At 37.5% G+C, this 25,841-nt stretch overlaps 2 protein-coding genes across 3 annotated transcripts; one reads left to right on the top strand and one right to left on the bottom strand.

Annotated features, from left to right (window-relative positions):
• Nucleotides 1-586: 586 nt before the first annotated feature.
• RPAP3 (RNA polymerase II associated protein 3) lies at nucleotides 587-19,387 on the bottom strand. Of its 2 annotated transcripts, none has more exons than XM_053942303.1 (17): nucleotides 19,322-19,387; nucleotides 17,291-17,449; nucleotides 16,562-16,702; nucleotides 16,022-16,144; nucleotides 14,701-14,828; nucleotides 14,003-14,124; nucleotides 13,600-13,670; nucleotides 12,587-12,718; nucleotides 11,082-11,209; nucleotides 9,359-9,480; nucleotides 7,891-7,961; nucleotides 7,611-7,727; nucleotides 5,751-5,959; nucleotides 4,364-4,559; nucleotides 3,680-3,777; nucleotides 2,177-2,277; nucleotides 587-1,077 (listed from the first exon to the last, which is right to left on the bottom strand). In XM_053942303.1, exons 2-17 carry the CDS (start codon nucleotides 17,444-17,446, stop codon nucleotides 986-988), a joined length of 2,007 nt encoding a protein of 668 aa, XP_053798278.1. In that variant the 5' UTR covers nucleotides 17,447-17,449; nucleotides 19,322-19,387; the 3' UTR covers nucleotides 587-985. The 2 variants fall into 2 exon arrangements, with proteins under 2 accessions (XP_053798278.1, XP_053798277.1); XM_053942302.1 differs by lacking the exon at nucleotides 19,322-19,387 and adding an exon at nucleotides 18,719-19,011.
• A 64-nt stretch (nucleotides 19,388-19,451) lies between these two features.
• Nucleotides 19,452-25,463, top strand: ATP23 (ATP23 metallopeptidase and ATP synthase assembly factor homolog). The gene is made up of 6 exons (XM_053942304.1): nucleotides 19,452-19,704; nucleotides 20,944-20,989; nucleotides 21,100-21,181; nucleotides 21,454-21,591; nucleotides 23,882-23,965; nucleotides 24,914-25,463. Exons 1-6 carry the CDS (start codon nucleotides 19,521-19,523, stop codon nucleotides 25,115-25,117), a joined length of 738 nt encoding a protein of 245 aa, XP_053798279.1. The 5' UTR covers nucleotides 19,452-19,520; the 3' UTR covers nucleotides 25,118-25,463.
• The last annotated feature ends 378 nt before the right edge of the window (nucleotides 25,464-25,841 follow it).

Here is a 25,841-nt window from a genome sequence, read left to right as displayed (position 1 = left end):
GATATTAGCATGTCTAGGATGGAAGAGGCAGCAGATAAACTTACACCACCACTTGGATACTACAGTTAGAGTATACTTGAGAAAATGCTGTTATTTCCTCCTGGTCATGTGAGCAGTGCAAGAAACTTATCATGCCTCATGCTCAATCTTATTTAAGAATTTCAGTTAATTTCATGCTTTTGCCTTCTTCTACTGTTGAGGTATTTTGCTTAGCCTCCTGAGTCACCTTAAGGGGTTTACCCAGTCAGAACAACTGATCCACAAGGATTAAGTTTCACCAGATTGTTTTAAAAGTACTCTTGAAAGAAGACAGAAAGTGTTTTTCTTTAAACTTTTAGTTTAATGCTACAATATTTGTCTTCCTTCTATTCTGCAATTAGAGTTGAGGTTCACAGGAATAGCTTCAGAGGTTCTCAGCTACCAATGCTAAAACTTCACTTTTAGATAAACACAAGTAAAAATTCTGGAATTTTCTTGCCATCATACTTTAGGTTCACTTTGCAGAGTAGAAGTTCTGATGTGATGGATCCTTTCAGAAGAGTGATTTAGGCATCTTAATTTAAAAAATCCTTAAAAATATAATATCTTCAATTCAACATTCAGTTTATTTTCTAAAAGAAAAAACCCATGCATAATTCTAATATACAGCATTTGATTCTTACCAAACACATGTTTATAAATATCATTTTCCTTTTAATAAAGATCTCTATCTACAGTCCAGATCCTGAATGCCCATCTGCCCAACTGTTTTTCAGGCAAACAGATTCCACTGAAGAAAATGTAGATCCATATTGTTTCAGGTACTGGAAAACAAATGTACTTCATAACTAAATAATGATCTCTTCAGGCACTTGCCATTTGGCTAACCCAAGCTTAAGAGTTTCATTATTTATAAAAGGCAACAAAACTGCAGTCTTTACAGCCTTCTTAACTAATTTCCACATGAAAAAAGGTGCAAATCTAGGCATTTACATCAGCCATCTTGCTAAGAGAAAATGCCGAATTTCTTCTTCAATTCTTCAACAGAAGCATCTTTTAATCCCATGTGGTTCACATGATTAAATAATACCTGTGTGACTGAAAAAGAAAATCCCAACATGAATTCTTATTTTTGTAATTCACATTCTTAAAGTAAATTAGTCCAATTCTTTCCTTGGTGAGAGTAAGGGGCATATGGATTATACAGTTGAAATACGAATACATTTTTGAACTATTGGGAGGATGAACACAAGTAGCAAATCAAAACTCTCACTTTGTTTTGATGCCCAGGAGCTGCCTAACAACACTTCCTTAAAACAGGTGTATAATCCAGGCAACAGACAGCTTTTAGTTTCTTTAGAATCTTGACACTATGCCACGGCATGCAGAAAACAAACTATGCCAATGGCAGATAAAGCTTACATCAGGTAAAGGCATGAATGACATTTGTAAGAGGCATTGCACTTCAGTAAGTCAAGTTACTTTATTTTAAGGAGATTCACATTTCAAAATGTTTTAAATATAATGGTAAGTAGTAAAACTCAACTGTAGATAATGGATTTATATTTACATGGTCCCGGAGAAATTATTTTCTTTTAAGAGTCTCACTATTACATAGTCTGTCTGGTGTGCTAAATAAAGAAAAAGTTTGAGACAAAACCCACTTTTATAAACCATGAATTCAAGCCTATGTTAAGACAAATTGCAAACTAACATGACTGATGCCTCCAGAACAGGACAGACAACTAGGCTGAGTGCTTTAGAGATTCTGTTTTCATTCTTTTGCCAACAGAAAAGTCAGGATTTGTCAAGAAATTGTTGTAAATTGTGGAGACTCTATAATCTGGATACCTTGTATCTCAGATGTAGGATTTCATACAAATTCATACATTTGTAACATTACCAACTACAAACTGACAAGCTAGCAAAGCTTCTTTTATCAGAATAAAATGCAGTAGTATTTCCGATTAAAATAAGAGGATTTAGCTGTAGTTTTCTAGTCTAAACAATAAATAAGGAGTCAAAGTATTAAGAAAAATTACATGACATTCATATTAATTTCTAAAACAATAAAAAGCTAGACAACTAAAATGATTATTACAAAGAATAAACAAGAATAATGCTAAATTTTACATATTTTTGCCAGATTCTGCAGTATCACAAAGTAAGGTTACAAAGACACTACCAAATTACTTACTTTTTTTTTCTGAACCTGACATAAACATTACTGCCATATCAAATCTTTTTAATTCAGAGAGCCTCTGGAGGATTTCAAGGATGAGTGACGGCTCCTCTTTCCTGAAAAAAATTATTACAAATATAAAAATAACCACTGTTGACTAGAAATATTAAGTAGCTGCAAGCAATATTGAAGTATTCAGGAACAAGAAATTAAAGGACCAATAAAATTCCCCTCTCCTTCATATTCCCTATCTTTGTCTTTCCACTTGTCCATTCACAAAGCAAAAAGTCAATATCCAGAAACCTTTATGTAGGTATTATTGTTCTACTGAGCAAGAGTGAAGAAATACAAAAACCTAGACTGATGCAAATTGGCTGCTGGTCATGTACAGAATACCTACTACATGATTTAAAGCTTACACCTGGCTGTAGCATCACTATTTTAAATGTATCAGGTAGTGTGAAAGTAAGCAGCACCTGTGGCCATAGGAAGCTCATTGAAAAGCTGAGCCAATTACAGCTGCCTTAATTTTCATCCATACAGAAAATTCCTAGATTGTGCTCATTTTACATTTTTCTGGTCAACAGTAAACAGGCACTGCCTTTGTTAAAAATACTAGCAAACTGTATTTTTCTTTCATAATTTCACATTTTTTTTTGAGGGAGACAGGACTTTTACTTTACAGCAAACAATTTCAGCTTCCTAGCCTTTTTATGTTATATCACCAAATGCAGGACTGTATCTCTAAGACAGTATTTTTCACCCATTTGATGGACATTTTACTTTTTAAGGAAACCAACGGAAAGGAGACATTTATTTATGCTTGCTTATCTCCATAAAACAACACCGAAAAACACTGAGTGTGTGCTCCTCAGACAGTGTAATTCAGAAAAGCAGTACAGTGCCTCTGACAGACAAAATTAACTTTAGGACTCAAACAGTAGCATAGATAGAAATTTCAAAAATAACTTGTCAGGTCCTGTCTTATCAGAACATCAGTCTCCAATACACATTTGCTACAGGCAACTGTAAAATGCTAGCAGATAATTAAGTCTGAATGCATCACAGTAAGTGTGGCATAAAACCAAAACCCTCTGAATTTCTCAGCTTTAGAAAGTTAAAATAGAAGACAATGTGCAATTTTATGTGCTCTCAGAACACACACACAATTATATGAACAAAAGTTATTTCATATAAATTAATGCAAGTTTCTGATGCTCTTTAGCAAAGCACAATTCAACAACACTCAGTAGAAGTATTTTTTCACTTCTTTTCTACCTGTTTTTTCATGATGAGTTTCACTTCTTAAGAAGCAACTATTGAGTAATTCCAATTATTTCATTATGCTCATGTAATGCTGTGTGCTGGAAACAATTTTGTAAGCCTGAGGTTGGGACTAGAGAGAACATAAAAAACCCCCAAACACAAAACAAAAAAACAACCTCCTCCCACCACAAAAACCCCAAACCTTTCAAAACACCAATAAGCAATGTAAAACAAAGGAGGAGTTAAACTTACTCAATGTAGAAGTCATGTAGAATTTTCAGGATCTGGTTAAACAAGTCTGGATCTAAGGACTTCTGAAAAAGCTTTGCATAAAGTGAGGGCTCTATTTGCTATGGAAAATTTTTAAAAGTTAATTTTAGAAAAAAAAAAAACAAACCCACAACTGAATAATGAGAATTACATGTGCATTTTCAAAAGGTCATGAACAATGCTGAAGTGCATGAAAGCAAAAAAATCAAATCACACAATTTAACATCAAACAACTATTTTTGCTTGTTTGCTTGGGTTTTTTTATTAATGGTAATTTCTAACTTCTCTTAAAAATTTTTAAGTGATTTTTTCAAAATATATGTAAGTAAAAGCACACATTAAGTAGATTGCTGTGTTTCAAGTACTTGCTCAGTTTAAAAATGCCACTATATCTAATTGCCCTAGAAGCACTCATTTGAAAAATTAAGAATTTAATAGAGTTACAAATGTAAAGTCTTTAAAGAAGGGTTTATATTGGAAAAAAAATGCAGAGACTGTATTTAAAGCAAATAAAAAGGCGCAAAAGTATGTGAAGACAATTAAGTAAAGGCATTCTTGCACACTTGAGACACTCTAAACATATGTATCCCTTCCACCTAAGGGTACTGTTTCTTCAACTATGTTGAAGAAACTGTCCAAACACTGTTGATACTCTATGTTTCCTACCTTCAGGTATAAGTACATGTTTTCAGGGCAGTCTTTCAACTTTCTGAAGTCAGATTCAAGCTGGAAAGAATTTGCAGGAATGGGAGGAACTGAAGAAGCAGACATAAATGACCTTCTAATTTCTTTTTCTCTCTGTTTGCTTGCAGGAAAAGATGAATGCAATATTGATGAAATTCCTTTCACATTTACAGGTTGCCTACAAAGGTATTTTGAAACACAAAATCAAATCAACTTTTAAGGAAATTCTACAGTGAGACCTAATTGGAGATTTCTCTATTCATTAAAAGCTAAAATACTGAAAACTTTTTAGAAAAGAATGTGTTTTAGTTTAAGCAGATATTTTAAAATTCCATCACATTATACAAGCTTTAAATTTGATTCACTTTTTCTTAAAAAAAACCACATCTGCAAATACTCAGCCTCTCTCTACTTTATTTCTGGAAATAACTGCCTTTTATAGCAGGTTTCTCCCATAGATACCTAACAAAGAAAAAACAACCCTGCATTTTGTAGCAGGTTTCTCCCATATATACCTAACAACAAAAACATATTTTCTGCAATTTCATAATACAAAGCAGTAACAATGTCAAATGGATAAACTAGTTTCAGCATTGATAGCAGCAGATCTATTTTCTGTCCTATAACTTGTCATTTAAGTCCATTGATTTTTTAGAAATTAAGAAATAGCTAAGAATATACTTTTTTCTTCAATGCTTCACAGTAAATCCATCTAACTGAGCTAGAAAAGGTGTGTGAGGCCAGTGTTTCTCATACAGGTTCTTTAATAAGAATTCTTTATATCAACAGAACAAAGCAGTGCTGATGCAGCAGACAAAAAGTTCTAAGACTGAGCAAGGATAAAGCTTCTGTACTTCAGTCTAGTTTCAGCAAGACAGACTTCAGTTTGTCTAACTAACACAGAGTGACTTAGAAACTGAGCACATCTGAAGCTACCACCTGCCTCAGCAGAGGAAAGGGTGGTGACACTCCTCTGCTCCTCTTCTCTCACACAACTGGGGTACAAAGAATGCTTGAACTCTGTTCAAAATATCTTCTAAAAAACAACAAATCAAAGTTGTAAAAACAGCTAGGGAAGACTGAGTGCCCAAGCAAGAAAGAGTACAGCATGCAGAAAAATACAAATTCCTTTATATTTGCAATGTAAGTCTGAGTTTTCCACCTGAAACTAAATAGGCCATATTTGTTTCAACCACTGAGTGGTAAAAAGGCAGATGTGCAAGGACTGCAGTTTCTTTCAACATTTCTTTTTCGATTCAGATTCTCCAAAGTATCTTCAATACCTCACCACATGTAGACATCTGGAAATTAAGATTATATTTCAACTACATTTACCTTTTAAAAAGAGGATCAGAATTATTATACTTACTGTAATAGTGATGTATCACTGATTTCTTCTATTTTCAAGTGCTTTGCTTTTGGAGTATCAACTGTAGTCAACCGATCATCCTGATCTAGAGCTTCTGTTGCTTCAACATTCACCAAATTCCTCCAGTTATTGATTAAAGTAGTGCTGGGAAAGTCACCATCTGATGTATCATCATCAACTTCTTCAATATCTATTCTTTGCAATGGCTTCTAAACAGAGCACAAACCTCACGTCACATGTGGACTCAACCTAAGTGTTTAAACAGACTCCAGACACAGCTGTGTGTAACTTAAAATAAGCATATGATAACCAGTTAAGTTACCTCTGCAGTGGTGCACAGAGAAGACACTTGGCATAAAGGGAAATGGCAAAACCAGGAAACCATAAAAATCTACATAAAGCCTGTTATGATAATTTTATTGCTTTACCCTCATAAACCAGTATATCCTTACCCTAGAGGATCTCCGTATGCAGTCTGTTTTCCAAGTAATAATTAAAAATGTATACTTTTCAACTAAGGTTGAATAGGCATGATCCATCATATACTTTGTCCCATAATGTGGTAAAACTTTGTAATTTAGCAAAACAAAAAAATACCCAACAACACAGGCCTTGGCCCACAACTTAAAATTTTGATATAATAAATACCTGTAACTCAGCCCTGCTGACTGACCATATTACATACATCCTAAGGTAATTAATTCCACCATATACTAAAATGCTTCAGCTTATTTAATCTCTGTGTGATCCCCATTATTTTTGACCATCGCCTAGTACCACCATCACAGGTCTTAAAAAAAAGCTCTCATTGCTTCTTACTTTAGAACTTCATTTGCTGAACATGAACATAGTATGTATGGCTCTAGAAATACTGAGATCTAGAAAACCTTAACAAAATAACAAGAGGAATACAACCAACCTAGCATCTTCACTTAATTTAGCAGCCAAAGTGAACACTTAATAAATATAACTGTCTATAGTATTTCAGCTTTTCAAAATAAATTAATCTAGGTTTAAAGAAATAATGTTTCTAGGTATAGAGAGGACATAATACTCCTCTCTCCCAAAGGACCAAAACATTTTCTATTAGAACTATCCATCTGAATTACATTACTTATGAGGGTAAACAAAGGTTTTCAAATAGCATGAGTGCATACACATACAAAGTACGAGCACTCTTTGTATTTACACAACTCATTGCTGAATGTATAAAGATTAAATGTACTCAAAGAGGAAGCCTAATACATAAAGAAACCTGGTATTACATTTTTTTCATCTATAACTCATTCATCTGACTATAACCACTGATAATTCATAGTCCAAATACATTGCTTATTGAAAACCAATATCCAGCTGTCCTGCAGTTTACATGGATGAAAATGCACGCTCAAAACTCTTTGGAAAGCAGCCCTATGTGAAAGCAGCATATGGCACAAGTAGGCAACTTGTCTTATAACCACTATGGCTGCTGTAAAAACTGTAAACAGCAGTAGAAATGAAGGAAAGTTTACCCAGAGGTTCTCAACTCTCTCTCATTTAGTCTCAACTGCAATGTTACCTATGGGCACAAGACAGGGTTTTGGGGCTGCCTGCCTATTCCACATTATAAACGTATGCATACACCATGTTTGCTGAGGGTGGTACTGCAGGCTGAATGCTTACCCCACCACTGCTGTGAACATTAGCATTTCCATGCGTGCATATGTTCTTGAAAAATATCAAAAGAGTAAATTTATGTATTTTTAGCTTTCCACAGGCAAGGCTATCTATCAGGGGTTAGTCTACAATACAGAAAGCAGATTTTAACTCCAAACTCTACTTTTCCCACCTTTATAGAAAGCAATTCATGTAACAACTTACTGTTGATTTAATCTGCAATGGATTATCAATCATTTTCACTATATTTTTGATTTCTGCATCTTTTATCAATACTGCAGGATATTCTTTGTGAGTCTGCTGCTCTTTCTCAGCTAATTCCTGAAAAAAAATGCCAAGTTGTACAAAAGATCAGGTGTTTCATGAACAAATACAAGGTATGTTAAAAATAATGTAATAAAGAATAAAAACCTTCTAGTACTATAGTCTTACAAAAAACTCCTAAACAAACAAAACCCCACTATACCCAAATAAGCATACATACATTCCTTATTTTCGTGAGTTCGTTTATTGCTTGTTTATTTCCAGGTTCCAGCTTCAGAACCGCTTCAAAATCTGAGTGAAAAACAACACACAAACTGTAGATATTTCAAGTTACAACGTACATGTGGCAGATTTTAAACCTTCTATTTTCCTTTCATAGCTCTAAAAATAATTAAAGGCAGGTAAGTGACAGAATGGCCAAGGCTGGAAGGGACCACCAGTGGGTCATCTGGTCCAACCTCCCTACTCAATGCACAGGATGGCATCCAGACAGTTTTTGAATATCTCCACTGAGGGAGACTCCACAACCTCTCTGGGAAATCAGTTTCAGTGCTTGATCACCTGCACAGTAAAGAAGTTCTTCCTCATATTCAGGTGGAACTCCCTGTGCATCAGTTTCCACCTGCTGCCTCTTGTCCTATTGCTTAGAACCACTGAGAAGAGCCTGGCTCCATCCTTTTGACACCTTCCCTTCAGATACTGATAGACATTGGTGAGGTCACCCCTCAGTCATCTCTTCTCAAGACTGAACAGGCACAGCTCCCTCAGTCTTTCCTCATGAGAGAGATGTTCCATTCCCCTGAACATCTTTGTCACCCTCTGCAGGACCCACTCCAGGAGCTCCATGTCTCTTGCACTGAGGAGCCCAGAACTGGATACAGCACTCCAGATGTGCCTCAGCAGGGCTGAGTGGAGGGGCAGGATCACCTCCCTGGACCTGCTGGCAGTGCTCTTCCTAATGCAGCCCAGGATTCCATTGGCCTTCCTGGCCCCAAGAGCATTGCTGGCCCATGGACAGTTTGTTGTCCACCAGGTCCTTCTCCCAGCAGGTCAGCCTGAGTCTGTGCTGGTACAGGGGTTGTTCTTCCACAGGTGCAGGCCCTTGCATTTGCCTTTTGGATTTCTGAAGGTACCTCTCTGCCCACCTCTCTAATCTGTCAAGGTCTTTCTGGAAGGCTCACAGCACTCTGGGGTATCGGCTGCTCCTCCAAGTTTTCTATCATCACTTGCTGAGGAGGCATCTGCCCCTTCATCAAGTCAATGATGAACAAATTAAACCACAATGGGCTCAGTATTGAACTTTGAGGCACACCACTTGTGACAGGCCTCCAGCTAGACCCTGTGTCACTGATTAAGACCCCCTGGGACCTGTTGTTCAGCCAGTTCTCAATCTACCTCACTGTCCCCTTATAAGTCATCCTAATGCCTATATCATGACCTACTTTTAAATGAGTTTTCCAAACTATTTCTTACCACTTATAAACAGCAACAGCTGTTCACACAAAACTGTCCTCCCATTATGTGGGCACCAACACAAGAGTTTTTATACATATTCAGTGAAATCCAAGAGAAACCACTTAATTCTTAACTTCTGCACTGATAATCTCAGTAAGTCAGAACAAAAAAAGATCAGGATGTCCTTATACTGATCTATTACCTACCACATTTAGGCTACTTCAAAATCATACCTTGAATAGCTTCCTTTAACTTCCCAAGAGCAACTCTGGCAGCTCCTCTTCTGGCAAAAGCTTTAGAATAGGAAGCATCTAAGAGCAGAGCTTGTGTGCAGTCATCTTCTGCCTCTTTGTACCTCAGCAAAAGCATAGTACAAAATTAATAATCAATTTCAAGAGGCAATTTCAACTGAAACAATAGAGCTACCCAAACCAATTAAAATATAAAGGTAAATCTTCATTACCTACATACATAAATGTACCACTGAGCTAAAATGTGAATTTAAAAACTCCCATAAAATATGGTTTCTCAGCACCTTGAAATTTAAGCTGTATCTTTTGGTATCTCATAACAAAGTGCTGACTCTTTTTAGGATTACAAAAATTCACATACTCTGTAAAGAAAAAAGAACACATTAAAGCTTGTCAGAGCAGAGACCACTTTAAAAATTCAACAACAGCCTTAAAATCAAAGTTAGTACCATGGCTTTGTACTTCTGAAAACCAGAAATACCATTGCAAACAAAGAAAAGGTACCAGAGAGGAGAAGCAAGTATTCATGAGAATAAATTTCTCTGCATTTGGAATTCTGTGACTTGTCCTTAACTATTTCAAAATGAGAACTCAGAATATCCTTGCAATAATGTCATTTGCTTCATTTTAAGATTAAATTTCCTCATCCCATTTATATCGTTACATTAGATCACGATTCCACTATGTACTTAATGAAGTATTTGCATTCATTCCTCTTCTCCATGTTCAAACTATCATTAAATTTATGCACATTAATATTTATTTGCTGTTCTCACCAACACTAGTAGTTTGTAAGAATACCAATGAGCTTTTGTTGCATTTTATGTTTGGTCCTCTTTCAAATGTAAAGACCCATGATACAATCATAGGGAATCAATTTTCTTGCTTGGTCATTCAATTAAAGTATCGCTTCCTCTGAATTTCACAGAAGATTTGCATTTTGATGTCCTTTAAATTACAAGTGTTATGTCAGAAATACTATCCATGCAACCCATCTTATCGTAATTTGAGATCAATCTACTATCTCTAGAGATACTCAGCCATGTAACATTAAAACAGATGACCAACATAACCCTCTGCTCTTCATGCTACCAGCTTACAAGTTTTAAATTACCACACCATCACAGAGTCAAAGTTCACACCTAAAAACCGGAACTTATCTAATTTGCTGGAAAGCATGAATTTCTGTACAGTTTCTGAGTTATTTGGATAAAACTTAATTAAAAAAAAACAAGCAATACATACATCCCTCTATCAGTGAAGTTAAAAAAAAAACATTTTAAAATGTAAAAATTTCCAGAAAAAGCTTTTATTCATTCCTTCCAAAGTCAAAAGCTATAATCCACTTCTTTTTACAGTGCAATATTTAGTAGCAGACTGGGTTTCATAGTCAAAGACAAAGTTTGGGCAGTTCCTTTCAGAAAGGTGAATAACTGGATTTTGCACACATAAAAGAATGAAAATTCAACTTCAGAAACCATTATTTCAGAGTGGTGCTATTTTATTCTCTCACTTGCTCCCTACGAATTGCATTTTGAGATCACACATACAGATTTGTTCCCTCTCCTTTACTGCTTTCAATGTAATTTATTCTATACTGAATTCTAACAAAAATGAGGAGTGACAATAACTCGAGTGAAAATCTGCTGGATCATTATTCCTCTTGATTTACAACAAACAGTACAGCATGTACAGTTCCACTTACTTCTCAATCTTTAGGTAGGCCATGGCTCTGTTAGCTGGCAGTAGTGCATTGGTGCCATCTGCTGCGATACCACGGGTGTAACATTCTATTGCAGCCTCATACTTTCCTTCTTTGAAATAACCGTTACCCTGGAATATTTAGGTCCGAAAAAAAAAAAAAAAAAAACAACACTGAGAAAATCCAGTGCAATTAACTTTTTCTTATCCTTTTTTGCAGAGGGTGACAACATTATGAAGATGAATTGCAAAGAACACCCACATCAGGGCAGAGAGTTACAGCACATTTTTTCCTATCTAAGTTTGGAGGCAGAATACAAAAACTATCTTAATACTTTCTAATATTTCAAGGATAAAAAAAAACTTTGCTACATGCATAGTTCAAATGCAGACTTGTAAGTCTACAACTTGTTATTTAACTTTATGCTTGATGTGCAGGATAACCTACCGTGTACCCCATGAATTTAAACACAAGCTGAACATTTACAATTCCCGTTTCAAGATGATTTTATGCACTTCACAAATTCATGTTTATCCTGATCCATAAAACTTATCCTTAAATATTACTTGGGTCCAAATGTTGTTGTTGTTTTCCATACAAGAACATTACATTACTTTTTTGCTTGTTTCTGGGGGACTAAAATTACCTTTTGCTTCTCAGTACTGATTTGAAGCTGCACATCTTCTCTGCTACTACTCTACTGACTGACAAAAAACCAGAAAGGCCACAGTTCAGACTTGACAAGGATCCATGTCACCAGGAACAATCCTGCAGTGAGTCAGCTCTGCTGCCAATGAACTATTGCATTAGACTGAGATTTCTCTTTTGAGACCTAGTCAAACTCTTGTTCCTTAATCCATACTTTCATTCTTATCTAATTACTTTTTACAACCAGTATAGCATACCTATAACAAGTCAGGAGCTACATACCTAAGTAAGTGAGCAGAAAAATTATGGTTTAGTTGGTAACTTTATTTATTTACTGAAAGAATGGTGAGAGGGAGAAATCAATAAGCCAACTGTGAGTCAAGACTATGCATCCAGAAATACATGTCATTGTTGCTTGCACCCCCAAAGTCCTTTTTATAACTCCTATTCATCATGTAATCAGAGGTTTGAAAACAAGAAATAGTCCACAACTCCCCTTGGACAAGCAAGCATCAAGATGCTTATAATAATGGAGAAATGGAATCTTTGTAAACTGCAGTTAAAGTTCTACTTGTCTTACTGTGTATTTGAAATTTTGCATATACAATTTGGGCTGTAAAAGCCACCTTTTATAATTATTCCTCCAGACAAATCCATACAGAACTCACTGTCCCACTCACCTTCCTGAAGGCAAAATGGGAAAAAATTAAGGTAACATCAAGGACATTCCAAGTATGAAGTTCAAAGCAGTATCAGGTTTAATTTATACATTTGCATAACTAAAAGCAGCATAACTAACAGCACAACACAACTTTTTTCTCTGCTGGGTTTTTCCTGTTCCACCAGAACCTGTGACCTACCAGATCTTTTTCTGTAACTGCCTTCTGCTTGAGCTGCTGGTCTTCAATGCGCTTTTTCTCTTCATCTGTTAATCCTGTTCTGACTGAATCTTCAAACTCTTTCTGTTCTGAATTTTCTTTTAATGATAGAGCCTGTAAAAACATAATTTTTCCCTTCAGTAAGTATTTCCCCACTTAAACATTTTCAGAACATAAATTACAATAATTTCTAAACTTTTAAGATAAGAAAATCTGCCAATCTTTTTAACAGCAGTGCCTGTGTTGTAAATGAAATATAAATTGAAGAGACAATTTAAAAACAACTTGAAATTGTTTCTAGAAAATATATTTCTTTGAGGGACTGCAAGTCAGAATAATGCTGGGTAAATGAAAAGGATGTAGCTTCCAAAGCACTGTCAAAAACACAGTTGAAGAGATATAAGTAAATTCATACAGAAGTGACAGGTGAGCTTATATTTACAAAGGTCACCATAATTAACATTCTCTCTGTCATGAAAAGGATCTAACTTGCACTAGGAGTATTTTGTTCTGTTCTTAGAACAACTTTCTGGTTTGGTTGACCACAGCAATCAGTGGGACGACAAGCAGGCTAGCAATGCAGTTTTATGGCTAAGAGAACACAGAAGTTCTCTCCTGTGCTGTGCTTCCTTATACCAAAATACTAAGCATGACTGAAGAAAGCATTAACACAGGAGGTAGAAAATTGGGGAAAATTAAAAAAAGAAATCAGCCAACCAACCCACCAAAACCCAACCAACCAAAAACAAAAAGTCCAAAAGACACCAGATGGTGCACACATGCAGTTTTAGTCTGGAATCCAATATTACACCGATATTTGCATGTGTGTGAGTTTCTCCAAAAGAAACTCCATTCAAGATTTTGACCTCGGTGAACTTCAGATGCCAGAAAAAGCATGTGAGAATTTATTGAATCAGCTCTCATTATAAAAACTGACACAGATATAAACTGAATAGGATGTATTAACTTATGTTAGGGTCTATTGATCTTTTTACCTGATCAATTTTCTTCAGTTCATTTTTTGCTTCCAAATTATTTGCATCCAGCTCCAAAACTTTTTCATAATCTATCAGAAGACCAGAAAAGTATGTTTCAGGTAGAAAGCACAGACCAGTAAGCAGAGCATTCTTTTGAGACAAACCTTTTTTGTAATTACCCAAGAAGCCTGAAATATTTCGAGGAATACATCATTCTAGAACAGTTAAAGCTGAATTATTCAAGAACTACTAACATCTACCGCTATAATTGGGACTTGCTACTTGAATTTTACCTCGCCAGAAGAATATGCAACATAGTATTTAAATTCTTTGTTTATAGGAAACAAAAATTAAAATCCTATATCAAAGAAGCAGATCACATAAATTTGTATTTTAAGAAAAGAATTTAAAAAAGACCCACCTTCTTTAGCACCTTGAAGATTTTTCAAAGCAAAGCGAGCGGCCCCTCTTCTCGCATAAGCCTTTACATAATTTTTATCTAAAGCAAGTGCTAAATTGCAGTCAGATTCTGCAACAGAAAACCTATGAAAAAAAAAAAAGCAGTTGGACACATCTAGGTTACAAACCCCAAAATTTCAGCAGTTCATCCTACTCTGAGCCTCACCAGGTTTTTGATAACATGGGAATCTTACATGCTTCAGAAGGGGTTCAAACCAAGTACCTACACACTCCTTGATTCCAAATACATTAAAATAAGAAAGGAAAACAGCAGTAAAGAATCTCTACTGCCACAGAAAGAATAACCAATTCCCCTGTATCCTTTCTTCACCAAAACAAATGAAAGCCTTAAAAATAGAGCTCACTGAATGTGAAAGGCAGTTTAACTTCCTCTTTTTTCTTCAAGTCTTACACTGTTAACACAGAAGATGGTGAACTGTTAGTGTGCAAGACAAGGAAGAATTGATACAGGAGACTACCAGATTGCTTCTCCTGCCAATTCCTATTTTACTATGAAACTGGAAGGCAGGTTGCAACAATGGCCTTACACAGACTGAATCACAGCATAACGTATAAATCAAGAATTAAAACTAGACCAAAAATCTGAAGGTAGTATTTCAAATACACAAATATTAAGAGATTTAACAATGCAAGTCTTACTTTTTCATTCTATAAAAAGCTGATGCTCTGTTTGTGGGCAATATTGGATTGTATGGATCAGAATGCATCCCTCTAGTATAGCATTTTATAGCTTCATCAAAGTTTCCTTGTTTAAAGTAGTTATTACCCTGTGAATAGAAAAAAGCATTTTCAGCAAGTTACTGTACATTGGCAGACACATTGCTTATTAAAAACCCTTAAAAAAATCAAAGTATTCTAGAAATGCTTCAATATTTTTGTTCAACATTTCTCATGAAATACGCTAACTATTATATTCTAAGTGCACCATATTAAGTAATTTTCATGATATATTCTATAACACAGGGCTATAAAATATTAATTTTCAGTATCTCTAGGTCATTTCCAGAAACACGCAACAAGGACGTACATAGCTACTAAAATTACCGAATGGGGCTTTTTAAAGTTTTTAGTAACTAGGTTTGGCATCTTCACTTTCCAAGTCAACATTCTCATTTCTGCCTCCTCTGGGACACAGCTTTTACCTCATGCACCCTCAACGACCTCACTGCAGCCAAGATAACAATAGCCAAAGATACCTCAGCTTCTCAGTGTAGACTGCAGATTACACGTGAAGGAATTCCCACAGCAGCAGGAATACAACACAAATATCACCCACATAGACAATTTAAAACAAACAGACAACTCACCCCACAAAAACCCAAACCAAAGCTAGAACTACTATTTCTAGTATTTCTAATATTGACTGGCAGATGGGTTAGGTGATTGCTTACAAACAGAGAAGATTATCAAAAACACAGAAGCTGCTACACAACTTAGTCTCTTTTTCATGGCAACAAAGCCTGAGATAGATCTCTTTCTATATCCTACCTTATTAGGTAAAACTGAAGCGGTATAAACTTGCCATTATTAAAGCAATGAAGTTCACCCATCATTCCCAGATGTACTGGTCTCACAAAAGGAGTATTTTTAAGTTTTTGCAGATTAAGTTTGGGGCATTCAGATGTTGTGTTCAGGTAAAAAACAGTTTGCTCTATATATCAATTCTATACAGCCATTCAACTTCTCAAAGCAAATAATCCCCAATACATTTGTCATCACAGGCATACATTAATTAGACTCTGCCACGCTTGCTGCTATTGACAATGAGAAGGAATAGAACTGCAGTGAGAATTTTCTATTTTGGAATAATGAGCAGGGAAACAAGACAGGAAGACTTCCAAATAGGCAATTCTTTTACCAGATGTGTAGTCTCAGTAGATGATCTTTTAAAAGAAAATTGCAAATACTCCTATACTTATTTTTTTTCTTTATAAATAATAAGCATCCATAATTCTATAACCTTTTCCTTCTCTGCAAGAGCCTTTTCAGCATCTACATGAATTCCATCTTCTTCAGAGTCTGATTCTGGAGATACAGAGTCATGAGTACTATCTTCTTTATCAAGTTCTTCAAGTATTTTATCCTGGAATTTTAAAAAATAAAAACTCAAAAGTGTTGTCTTCATTATAATTTAACAGTGCAAAATATACAAGTAAGATTTTATTAATGTGTCCTCCAATACTGACAGTTGTGCTTAGTCTTATATTCTACTATAATTATGACCTTTTAATAGGTCTATTGTTAAAACAAGTTTTTTTTCCCCTTAAACTCAAATTCAATCTGCTGGATGAAAGCACAGTCAATAGAAAACCAAATATTTATCAATATTCCAAATGAACATGTAACCTTTTTGGGAGAAAGCTACCTTATGTCCATACAATACCCAGCACAATAAGATACTGACTAATGGACTGAATTCTCAGCACTGTAACAAAATTTTATTTAACACAGAATCAACTGGGGACAGGACTCTGGCAACAAAGCAAATCTTAAGACTCACCACATCAAGTTTCCCCCACGCTTCATAATCGTAAGACTTGATCTTGTTTTTCTTGTTTTCCTCAGACGTTATCTTTGAAGGGACTTTATTTTTGGTTTTCTTCTTTTCCTTAAAAGCCTTGTTTCGAATTGGTGGTAAATTCTAAACAGAATTAAGCAACTTTTTATGAAACAGATGTGTGAAAATCACTTGCACTGAAGAATCTACAGCACCTGTATCTAGACAGATTCTATCTACTGGCTAGTTTTATTTTTAGAAATTCATCCAGCAAGCTGTTCTCATGAGCTCTAGAAAACCATTAAGAACTACAAGCATAAATTTTTCAACACTTAATAGTATATATTACATGTATGATATAAAACTCAGTTTTAGAAGACAACTCATATCAGAGTATCACTGAAGAATCACTTCAATATACTAAATGTCAGCAGTAAATTACCAATACTGATGCTGTAAATAGAAACATTCTCATAGATCTACCTGGAACCGATAAAAAATGTACTGGCCTCATCACCTTCAAAGGCTACTGCCCCATAGCTCTGTTAGTGGTGCAGTTCACAGAGAAATCTCTCGATTACTTGAGGTGAAGAACACATCATGGATTAGTTTATGCCTTCTATTCAGATATTTTAAGTAAAAAAATGTAATTTTGCTAACATAAAACATAATTATTATAAACACTATCACAGTATGAATAGCTGAGTTGACACTGGTCTTGTGTTTTTTTACCTCTTCTGGGACCCCACTCTGTTTCCTGAGTTCAGAATCCACTTCTTTAATATCTTTTTCCCAGCTCTCCAATTCTCTCACAAAATCCTGCAGCTCTTCAGCATTTTGCTTCACTTGCAGCTGCAGTTCTATTGCTTTACTTGGTGCACTCATCATAATCTGCCAAAATTCAAGGAAAAAAGCCTTCTAAAAAGAAGTTGGAAGTATGCAGTGAAGGAAGCTGGCTACTTCAAAAATAACAAGTCTGACTTATGTGCCAGTCAGACTTCCCAATAGTATAGTAGGAACATTAAACACTAAGAAGAAACACAGTTTAAATGTCTTTGAAAAAATGAAGGGAAGCCATATTATTCAGATAAAACAAAGTATATAATAACAAACAGCAATTCACATTTTCCTAACTAAATATAAGGTAAAACACCCAACAAGTCAATGATAATCCTGAAATTGCAAGAAAGTCCCTAAAACACTGTTTAATAATTATTAATACTTGATTGTCTTAATAAATTTCGCTGTCTCCATTTTGTTGTCTTAAGTGAAAGAAACTTTATTATCACAAAAATATCAAGTCACAATTAAAAAGTAACCTTAAAAAAATTTTGGTTACAATTCAGAAAAAAGAAAAAAGAAACCCCACATGTGTACAGTTCACAGCACAAAAATCTGAAAGGATGAAGGAAACATGTTTTGAAAACAATCATGATTGAGTAACTCATGATAAGCTAAATACAAACTTAGACAAAGAGAGTTATAAATGGTTGCTAACCATAACCTCTTGATGGCAAGCTTCAGGATCTGTTACAAGCCTCATGGAAACATAAATAAGCAATTTGTAGAGATACTACACATAATGCTTTTAAAGAAGAAAAAGGTCTAGGTTATTTGACATGCTTTATTTAATATTATTTTTCACACCTGTGCAATAACCTAGTAGCACAACAATATAAAAATTGATAAACAAAGCTAATGGTTTCTGTGGTACAATGTGCCATCCATAATTACAGAGAAGGATCTCAAAGATATGGAAAAACACACTGCACAATTACGACTGAACTAATACTACCAAAGTAGAAATATTTTTACATGCTCAGGAATAAGCAGCTGAGTAGATGCCCTGCTGCAGCAGTTTGCTTCGCCCTAGTTCATGCACAGGTGGTGACATAATTATCCTGAGCAACGTATTTGAAACAAATATTAGGTCTATTTGAAACAAAACAAAAGAAACATTCAGTGAAGCCAAAAGTACATAGCTTTCATCATGTTTCCAGCTTACTATGTTCTTTTCCACCTTCAACTGTTGTCTCATGCCGAACTACCACTGTAATATTCAGTCTGTTAATTTCGTGCAACTTGGGCATCAAGTATTTCATAGAGCCTAGCATTTCTAGGTAGCTAGAACAAGATACTTGAAAATATGCAAAAAAATACCTTGCAATCTGCCGAACTTTTCTTTTTCCTATGTCTGACTAAAACAGTATTCTCACGCAGGTGAAAATCTAACATGAAATCTGGCTGTTTGTTCTCTGCCACTCTAAAGCATCCTGCTGAAGTGTATAAAGTCAGATTGCTCCGTTACCCACTAGCCGCACACAACTTAGCAACGACCTTAATCCACGCACTGACAGCAGCCTCTACAGCGCAGCTCTTACACCCTTCGGGGCACTTTTATTCGACTCTCAACGCTGAGCCTTTCCAACACCCGAAGGCTGCTCGTTCCGGCGACTCCCTTGGAGCGGCCGCACCACGCCGGCGGCCCGGCCGGCAGCACGGCCCCGCCCTGGAGCGGGTCCCGAGGCCGCACCGCAGGAGGCGCCGAGGCAGAGCAGCCCCCCTGAGCCTCAACACCCGCCTCTGCACCGCCCCCAAGTTGCAAGCGAGGCCTTGACTCCATCAGGGTGCGCTCCCCCACGCCTCGCCTCGCCACCCCGCGCGGCCAAGCCGCCCGCGGACCACAGGGGTGGGGATGTGGCTGCGGGACGGCGCCGCCAGAGCACCGCACCCCGCGCTCGCCCCGTCCCACCGCGACCTCACCTGCGCCGCGCCGCAGCTCCTCCCGCGCCGCCGCCCGCGCTGCCCAGCGCGCTCCCAGGCTGCAGCGCGGCCCCAGGCGGCAGCAGGCGACAGCGCCTGCGCGCGCGGCCCCCCTCCCACGTGCCGGGAGCGCAGCCGGCGATTGGCGCGGCCCCGGGCCCCGCGTGCCCCCGGCAGGCGCGGGACGCCACGGCCGGACATGGGGGAAGGGGAGGCTGATCCGCCGCCGCCGGCAGAGAAGAAAGGGGCGGAGGAGGAGGAGGAGGACTTCGGCTACCGGCTTTTCCCGGACCGGAATAAGAAGCCGCAGAGCTTCCTGGTCCGCAGCCTCTTCACCTTCCACAATAAGTGCCAGCTGATGCTGAGGCTGACCCTGGAAACGAGTAAGTGCTCCTCCGTCCTCCCGCGGGCCCGGCCGCGGCGCAGAAGAGGTGCCGAGGCGGAACCCGGGCCGTCCGCGGCCGCTTGCGGCGGTGACCTTGTGACGCGGGTCCCGGGGAGGGCCCTGCCCTCCTGCCGCAGCACCCCCGCGGCGGCCGGACTGGGCCCCAGCCGGTGGCGGTGTGGGGCTGCTGATTTAGGAACACGCTGGTTTTGGTTAAGACAAAATACAATCTCGAAAGTGGCTGAGAGAGGCTTTTTTTCTTGTAAGAAGGTTCTCCTGTACTTCTCTTTTTTTCCTGAGAAATTGAGATGATTTATCAAATTTCTGTTCATTCGTGCCCCTTGCACTGTTTGATGTGGACTGTGAGTGTTGACAGCAAACGATGGTCACTATAGGCCGTTCTATTTATGTTATTAGTATTAAAATAATGTCAGGAATTACTTGATTTCCTGGACAGCTTTTACTCTGTATCCTGAGCTACATCAAAAGGACCATGGCCAGCAGGTCAAAGGAGGCAATTCTTCCCCTCTATTCTGCTCTCCTGGGACCCCACCTGTAGTACTGCATCCAGGTCTAGTGCCCCCAACAAAAGAAGAAAACAGAACTGTTGGAGTGAGTCCAGAACAGGGCTGTCAAGTTGATAAAGGGGCTGGAGCACCTCCCCTAGAAAGACAGGCTGAGAAAGTTGGAGCTGTTCAGCTTACAGAAGAGAAGGCTGCATGGAAACCTCAGAGCAACCTTCCAGTGTCTGAAGGGGCATATGTGGAAGCCAGACAGAGACTCCTCATCAGGAATTGCAGTGATAGGACAAGGAATAATGAGTTCAAACTGCAACAGGGCAAACTTGGGCTAGATATACAGAAGTTTTTTGCTGTGAGGGTGGTGAGGCACTGGGACAGCTGCCCAGAGAAGCTATGGTTGCACCATGCCTGGGAGTGTTCCAAGGCCCAGTTAGATGGGGCTCTGAGGCACCTGGTCAAGTGGAACATGTCCTTGTCTGAGGCAGGGGGACTGGGACTAGTTTATCACTAAAGTCCCTTCCAACTCAAACAGTTCTATGATTCTGTATCACGTAGTCTGATGTGTAACAGATGCCAATTGCATTGCAGTAGAATTAAATACAACGTGTACAGAGCTTTTCTTATTTGATTTTTTCCTTGATTGTCTTTATATTTTGTTTATAGATGATTTTCAAAACTTTTGTCTAGAGAAATTGATTGCAGCAATGTTTTTCTAGATCCATATGCTCGACTTCTCCTTGAGGCTCTGAAGCAATCTGGTTGGTATGTAAACTAATTTGTCTTGTTCTGTGTAGTAACTTCATCACCATGATAAGTAGTGACTGAAGTTTTTCAAATTCTTTTCTGTGACTTTGTTTGTTTGGGCCTTTCAGCACTGTCTTCAATGACCGGCACTTTTCTTGTGAAAACTGTGATGGCTGTGTCAGTGGAGGTTTTGATGCTGCCACATCTCAGGTAGGTTCTGGACCCTTTCAAAGGACTGCAATTTTTTTAGTGTTTTGTTGCTAGGATTAAATCTACCCATACTGATACATGAGTTTATAATGAAAACAAGACAAATAAAAGATGTTCCATGGCATTGGAACTAGTACACTTCAGTATGATAAGGCTGTTAGTGTTGAAAAACACCAGTCCAAGGACCCTAAATGCTGTCTGTGGTGTGTCTCTGAGAAGTAAAGGAGGTTTTGCAACTTTGTGAAAAGATACCTGTATCTCTTCTTCTGCAGATTGTTCTCTGTCAGAATAACATTCGCCAACAATCCCATATGAACCGGGTGGTCACACATGAATTGATTCATGCATTTGATCACTGCCGTGCACACGTTGACTGGTTTAAAAATGTTAAGCACTTAGCATGTTCAGAGGTAAGTTAAAATGCTTCTGATGTTGTAATTTTATTAATTATTGCTGATTATTAGGGTTGCTTGGTGTTGCATGGTCTGTTACACAGAATTAATTTGTTTTAATCCTGTTAATTCATTTTGTCATTTCTGTCAGGTCAACCTAAATAGTTTTGTTCAGAAAAGAAATACTGAGTTGTCACAAATATTACTAAGTTAATGTCATAGAATGTGATCACTGTGAGTGTTAGAAATGGCTATTGACAAATAAGAGAGTTGTTAGAAGTGAAAACACATTTGCACATTAATCAAATTCTTATAGAATGCTTTTTATCCCATGGAAGTCATGGTATGTTGGATAGTTATCACATTAACCTTCGTTTTGTTTAGGCTTTTTTGATTAACAAAAAACTTGTCTTTTCCTGTAACATTGATTTTTTGAGTAATTGTGAAATTGCTGCTAGTACACTGTACTTATGAATCCATCACCTTTGGATGAGCTTCTGAGCAACCTGGTCTAGTGGAAGCTGTCCCTGCCCATGGCAGGGAGATAAGGACTTGATGATCTTTAAGGCCCATTACAACCCAAACCATTTTATGATTCTGTGGTTTCAGAGGACATTTGAGTATTAAAGGCCTTAACACTTGCCACTTTAGGAGGTGAAATTAAATGGAGCACAGGCTGGGAGGGATTCCTCTTGTGTATGTGGCACAGGTGTTGTGTGTATGAATCTGCGGACTTTTATTTGATTTCTGATGTAATCTGTATCATGTTGTCACAGAAAAGTTTATCCCATGCTCAGCTTCACTCTTTCATTTCTGATTTTTCTATCTCCTTCCCTGCCAAGTGGCACAGGGAGCCAGGGAATGTGAGCTGTGGTTAGTTCATAACACTTTGTCTCTGCACTCTTGCACTCTTTCCCTGGTCCAGCTTGAGGCCCTTCCCACGAAATACAGTCCTTCATGAGCTGCTTCCACATGAGTCTTTCTCTTGGGCTGCTGTTCTTCAAGACTTACTCCAGCTTGAGTTCTTTCCACAGCATACAGTCTTTCAAGAATGGACTGCTCCAGCATTGGTCCCCCAAGGCCCACAGTTCCTGACAGAAAATGTACTCCTGCATGGGCTCTCTATGGGTTGCTGCTTTTTTCAAGGCATGTTTGTCTCTCATGTCACGATGTCTTCCTTGGACTGCAGTGTGGATATCTGCTCTACTGTGTTCCTTCACAGACTGCAGGGAAACAACCTCTGTCTCCATGGTCTTCTCCTCTGATTCCAGCAGCACCTCTTCCCTGTCCTTCCTCAGTGTCTGTGGGGCTGTTTCCTTCACATTTTCATCATTCCTCTGTCTCACAGCTGCCCTGTAGGTTTTTTACCCTTTCTTGAATGTGTCATCACAGAGATACAACCAGCACCGCTAATGGTGGGTCTATTTTAAAACCAGTTGAAACAGTCTCTGTCTGACATAGGCTCAGCCACTTCTTCAGTCTCACAGAAGCCACCCTGGGAGGCCCCTCATTTTGCCATGTAAACCCAATACAATAATTCTTAACTATCATATACTTTATTTTTTTGTCCAGGCATTTCCACAGTGCAGAATAAAGCATGTAAACCTCAAACATAAGTTTTATATAAATCATGATTGTGCATGTTCTTGCTCTTGTCAGGATTATTTGTTCACTTCAGGTCTTTTGATTACTTAATTATATGGTACTTACATTTTTTTGTTGACAGCTTTTTTAATTCTTACTTTTTTGTATTTTTCATGCATTTATTTTCACTCTGGTACTTAATTATAGGAAATCAGGATTTATTTACATTTCCTAACAGACTCTGTAGAGTATAGAATATTTAGCAGACAAAAGAAATTCTAGTGTACAGGACAAGACAGTCAAACTAAAACATACATGCTCATTTACATGTAGATTTTTGCAAAACAGATGGGTTATTGCTCTTCTGGTGTTGCATCTGTAATCTTTGAAAGGTATCTGCCTTTATTCCTGACTGCTGTAACAGATTCTGATATAGACTGGGGAGAATACACACATACATGTAATCTCTACTTCTCATTTATTTAAACTTTAGGGATGTGTGAGAGGTAGTTCCTGGAGAAACTTGAAGGTTGTAGTTCACTGAGGCTGAGATGGATGTAAAGGTTATGGTAGTAACAGGTACTTAGGAAGTTGAAGTGGCCTTGGGAATATCCTCTACCAACAGTTACCGGAAATATACTGAAGAAAAGTGTTTGTTACAATTTCTTTGACTTTGTATGTTCATGTCTTTCTCTGATCTTTTGATTTTTTTTTTTCTCAATAGATTCGAGCTGCTAATCTCAGTGGAGACTGTACTTTGATGAATGAAATAGCCAGGTTTAAATTTGGATTGAAAGGGCACCATCAGGTAAAAACCGTGGCTGTTAACACATTGTTATGTTACCTACTTGGTCTTAGCCTTCTGAACTTTCATAGCTGAAAACTTTAGAAAAAGAAATAGATGCCAGGGAGTTGCTGTTTCCTCTTAACTAACCCTTAATGATCAATGCTAGGGTTTTTTTTCCCACCTTGTTATTTTTATTGGAGTGAAGTCCCTGAACATTTAGTCATGTTTTAAAGCATTACCACTGACAATGGATGGCTAATAAAACCAAACAAAAAGCAGGGCTTGCAGGAAATGTAGAGGAAATATGTTATCCATTTAAAGTGGGTGACACTCTTAAAAAGTCTTTGAAAATGGAAGGAAGCAAAATGAGAAGATTTCTAAATAATCATGTGTATTAAGTCTTGCAGGAATTATTTTTGTGAATAGTAATGAAATAGTAATAATCTACAGATTAAGACCCAAGTAATTGCTCATGTTAGAGTGGCAGTTAGCTTGTAGATGATGCTTACATATTTTTGGTCTTTCGGTAAACAAACTGTAAGAAAAAGTTACCAGAAAGAGAAGTATCAAAATGAAGGCCAGTAGAAAAGTCATTCCTTTGTTTTACAGCATTTCAGTTTGTAAATAACCTAACTGATATTTGTGTCTGTTTCTTTCTGACTTTTTTTTTTGTGTCCAGGTCAAATTTTACAAATAAAAGCCTACAAAAAAAAGCGCCAAATTGTATTTTAATTCCTGTTGTAAGGAATGTCTTTTCATTATTTCATGGTTTATCTGTACATGGAAAACTAAAGCACATAGTTTACACAGGATGGAACTAAAATGTACTTTAATGCTTACTACAGCTACTATTTGACTCTTCTTTCATACAAAATTGTTGCCTGTATAATAGGAGTTAATACTTGACAAAATCTGGAAACATTACACTAATAATGACAGATCTTTTTTTTTTTTTTTTTTCCAATTTAGACTTGTGTACGAGACAGAGCAATTCGTTCCATTCTGGCTGTTAGAAAAGTTAGCAAAGAAACAGCAGAAAAAGCTGTGGATGAAGTTTTTGATGCCTGCTTCAATGATCTGGAGCCTTTTGGAAGAATCCCACACAGCAAGGCAGATGCAAAACGTGCTTACAGAGACTTTCAGAACAGAGATCGCTATACTGCTAATTTGTAAGGGAGGGGGAGGAAAAGCCTTGTGAGAAATTGAATTAATACTGATTGTTCAGTAACATCTGGAGTTATAGTCTATGCCCACAGTGCTCGTGGAAACAGCAGATCTGTCACACATATAAATGAATTTTTTCGACATTTTTCATGAGTCAACTTCCGTGGAAGTAAATGGGGTAAATGAACAAGACTAAAAACAGTGCTTCCTCACCTGTTATTCCAGAAAGATAATTTAGTATGCCAAATAACTTGTCAAATACAATTCAGTGTGCTTTTAATTTTTTCACTCTGACTGACTAGGACTTGGTTTCTGAAAATTTTGTTGTCACTGAATAAATCTTTCCATAAAATCATTTTCCCTGTCTTCAATACACAGTAATGAACTTGATAATCTTCATCATTTTATTTTAACAGATGGGCACCTGAACTACAGCTCTGTGCTCTAGATTTAATAACTATGGCTAAACCCAAAAATTAGTAACTGCCACATTTGCTTTTGAGCACCTCCTGAAATTCTTGGGTGGTCTAACATTTCCAGTGGTGGGAAAGCTTTTGTGACTTGAGTCCTTTATGCCCTGAACATGCTGCTCATGTCCTCATTGTCTTTGGTGTTGGAGGGCTGTGTAGGATGATCATTGTTACCTTCTCCAGTTCTGTGTTCCAAAATGTTTTGTGATAACAGAACTGTCAACGTATGAAGCTTTTTTGGGCAATACATAATTTGACTCTGG

This window comes from Vidua chalybeata, chromosome 5 (assembly GCF_026979565.1).
Source record: "Vidua chalybeata isolate OUT-0048 chromosome 5, bVidCha1 merged haplotype, whole genome shotgun sequence".
Taxonomy (NCBI): domain Eukaryota; kingdom Metazoa; phylum Chordata; class Aves; order Passeriformes; family Viduidae; genus Vidua; species Vidua chalybeata.
This window is presented reverse-complemented; position numbering and strand designations above follow the sequence as displayed.

Bases quoted from the DNA above. Each gene is read 5' to 3' on its own strand.
- RPAP3 (XM_053942302.1), bottom strand. From the start codon at position 18,793: ATGTTAGATTTTCACCTGCGTGAGAATACTGTTTTAGTCAGACATAGG. The intron at 16,703-17,290 runs GTAAAAAAACAC...AATTCTGTTTAG, and splicing joins AGAGTGGGGTCCCAGAAGAG to AATTTACCACCAATTCGAAA. The intron at 5,960-7,610 runs GTAAGTTGTTAC...TGCTCTGTTTAG, and splicing joins CATTGCAGATTAAATCAACA to AAGCCATTGCAAAGAATAGA.
- ATP23 (XM_053942304.1), top strand. From the start codon at position 19,521: ATGGGGGAAGGGGAGGCTGATCCGCCGCCGCCGGCAGAGAAGAAAGGG. The intron at 21,182-21,453 runs GTAGGTTCTGGA...CTTCTTCTGCAG, and splicing joins TTGATGCTGCCACATCTCAG to ATTGTTCTCTGTCAGAATAA. The intron at 21,592-23,881 runs GTAAGTTAAAAT...TTTTCTCAATAG, and splicing joins AGCACTTAGCATGTTCAGAG to ATTCGAGCTGCTAATCTCAG.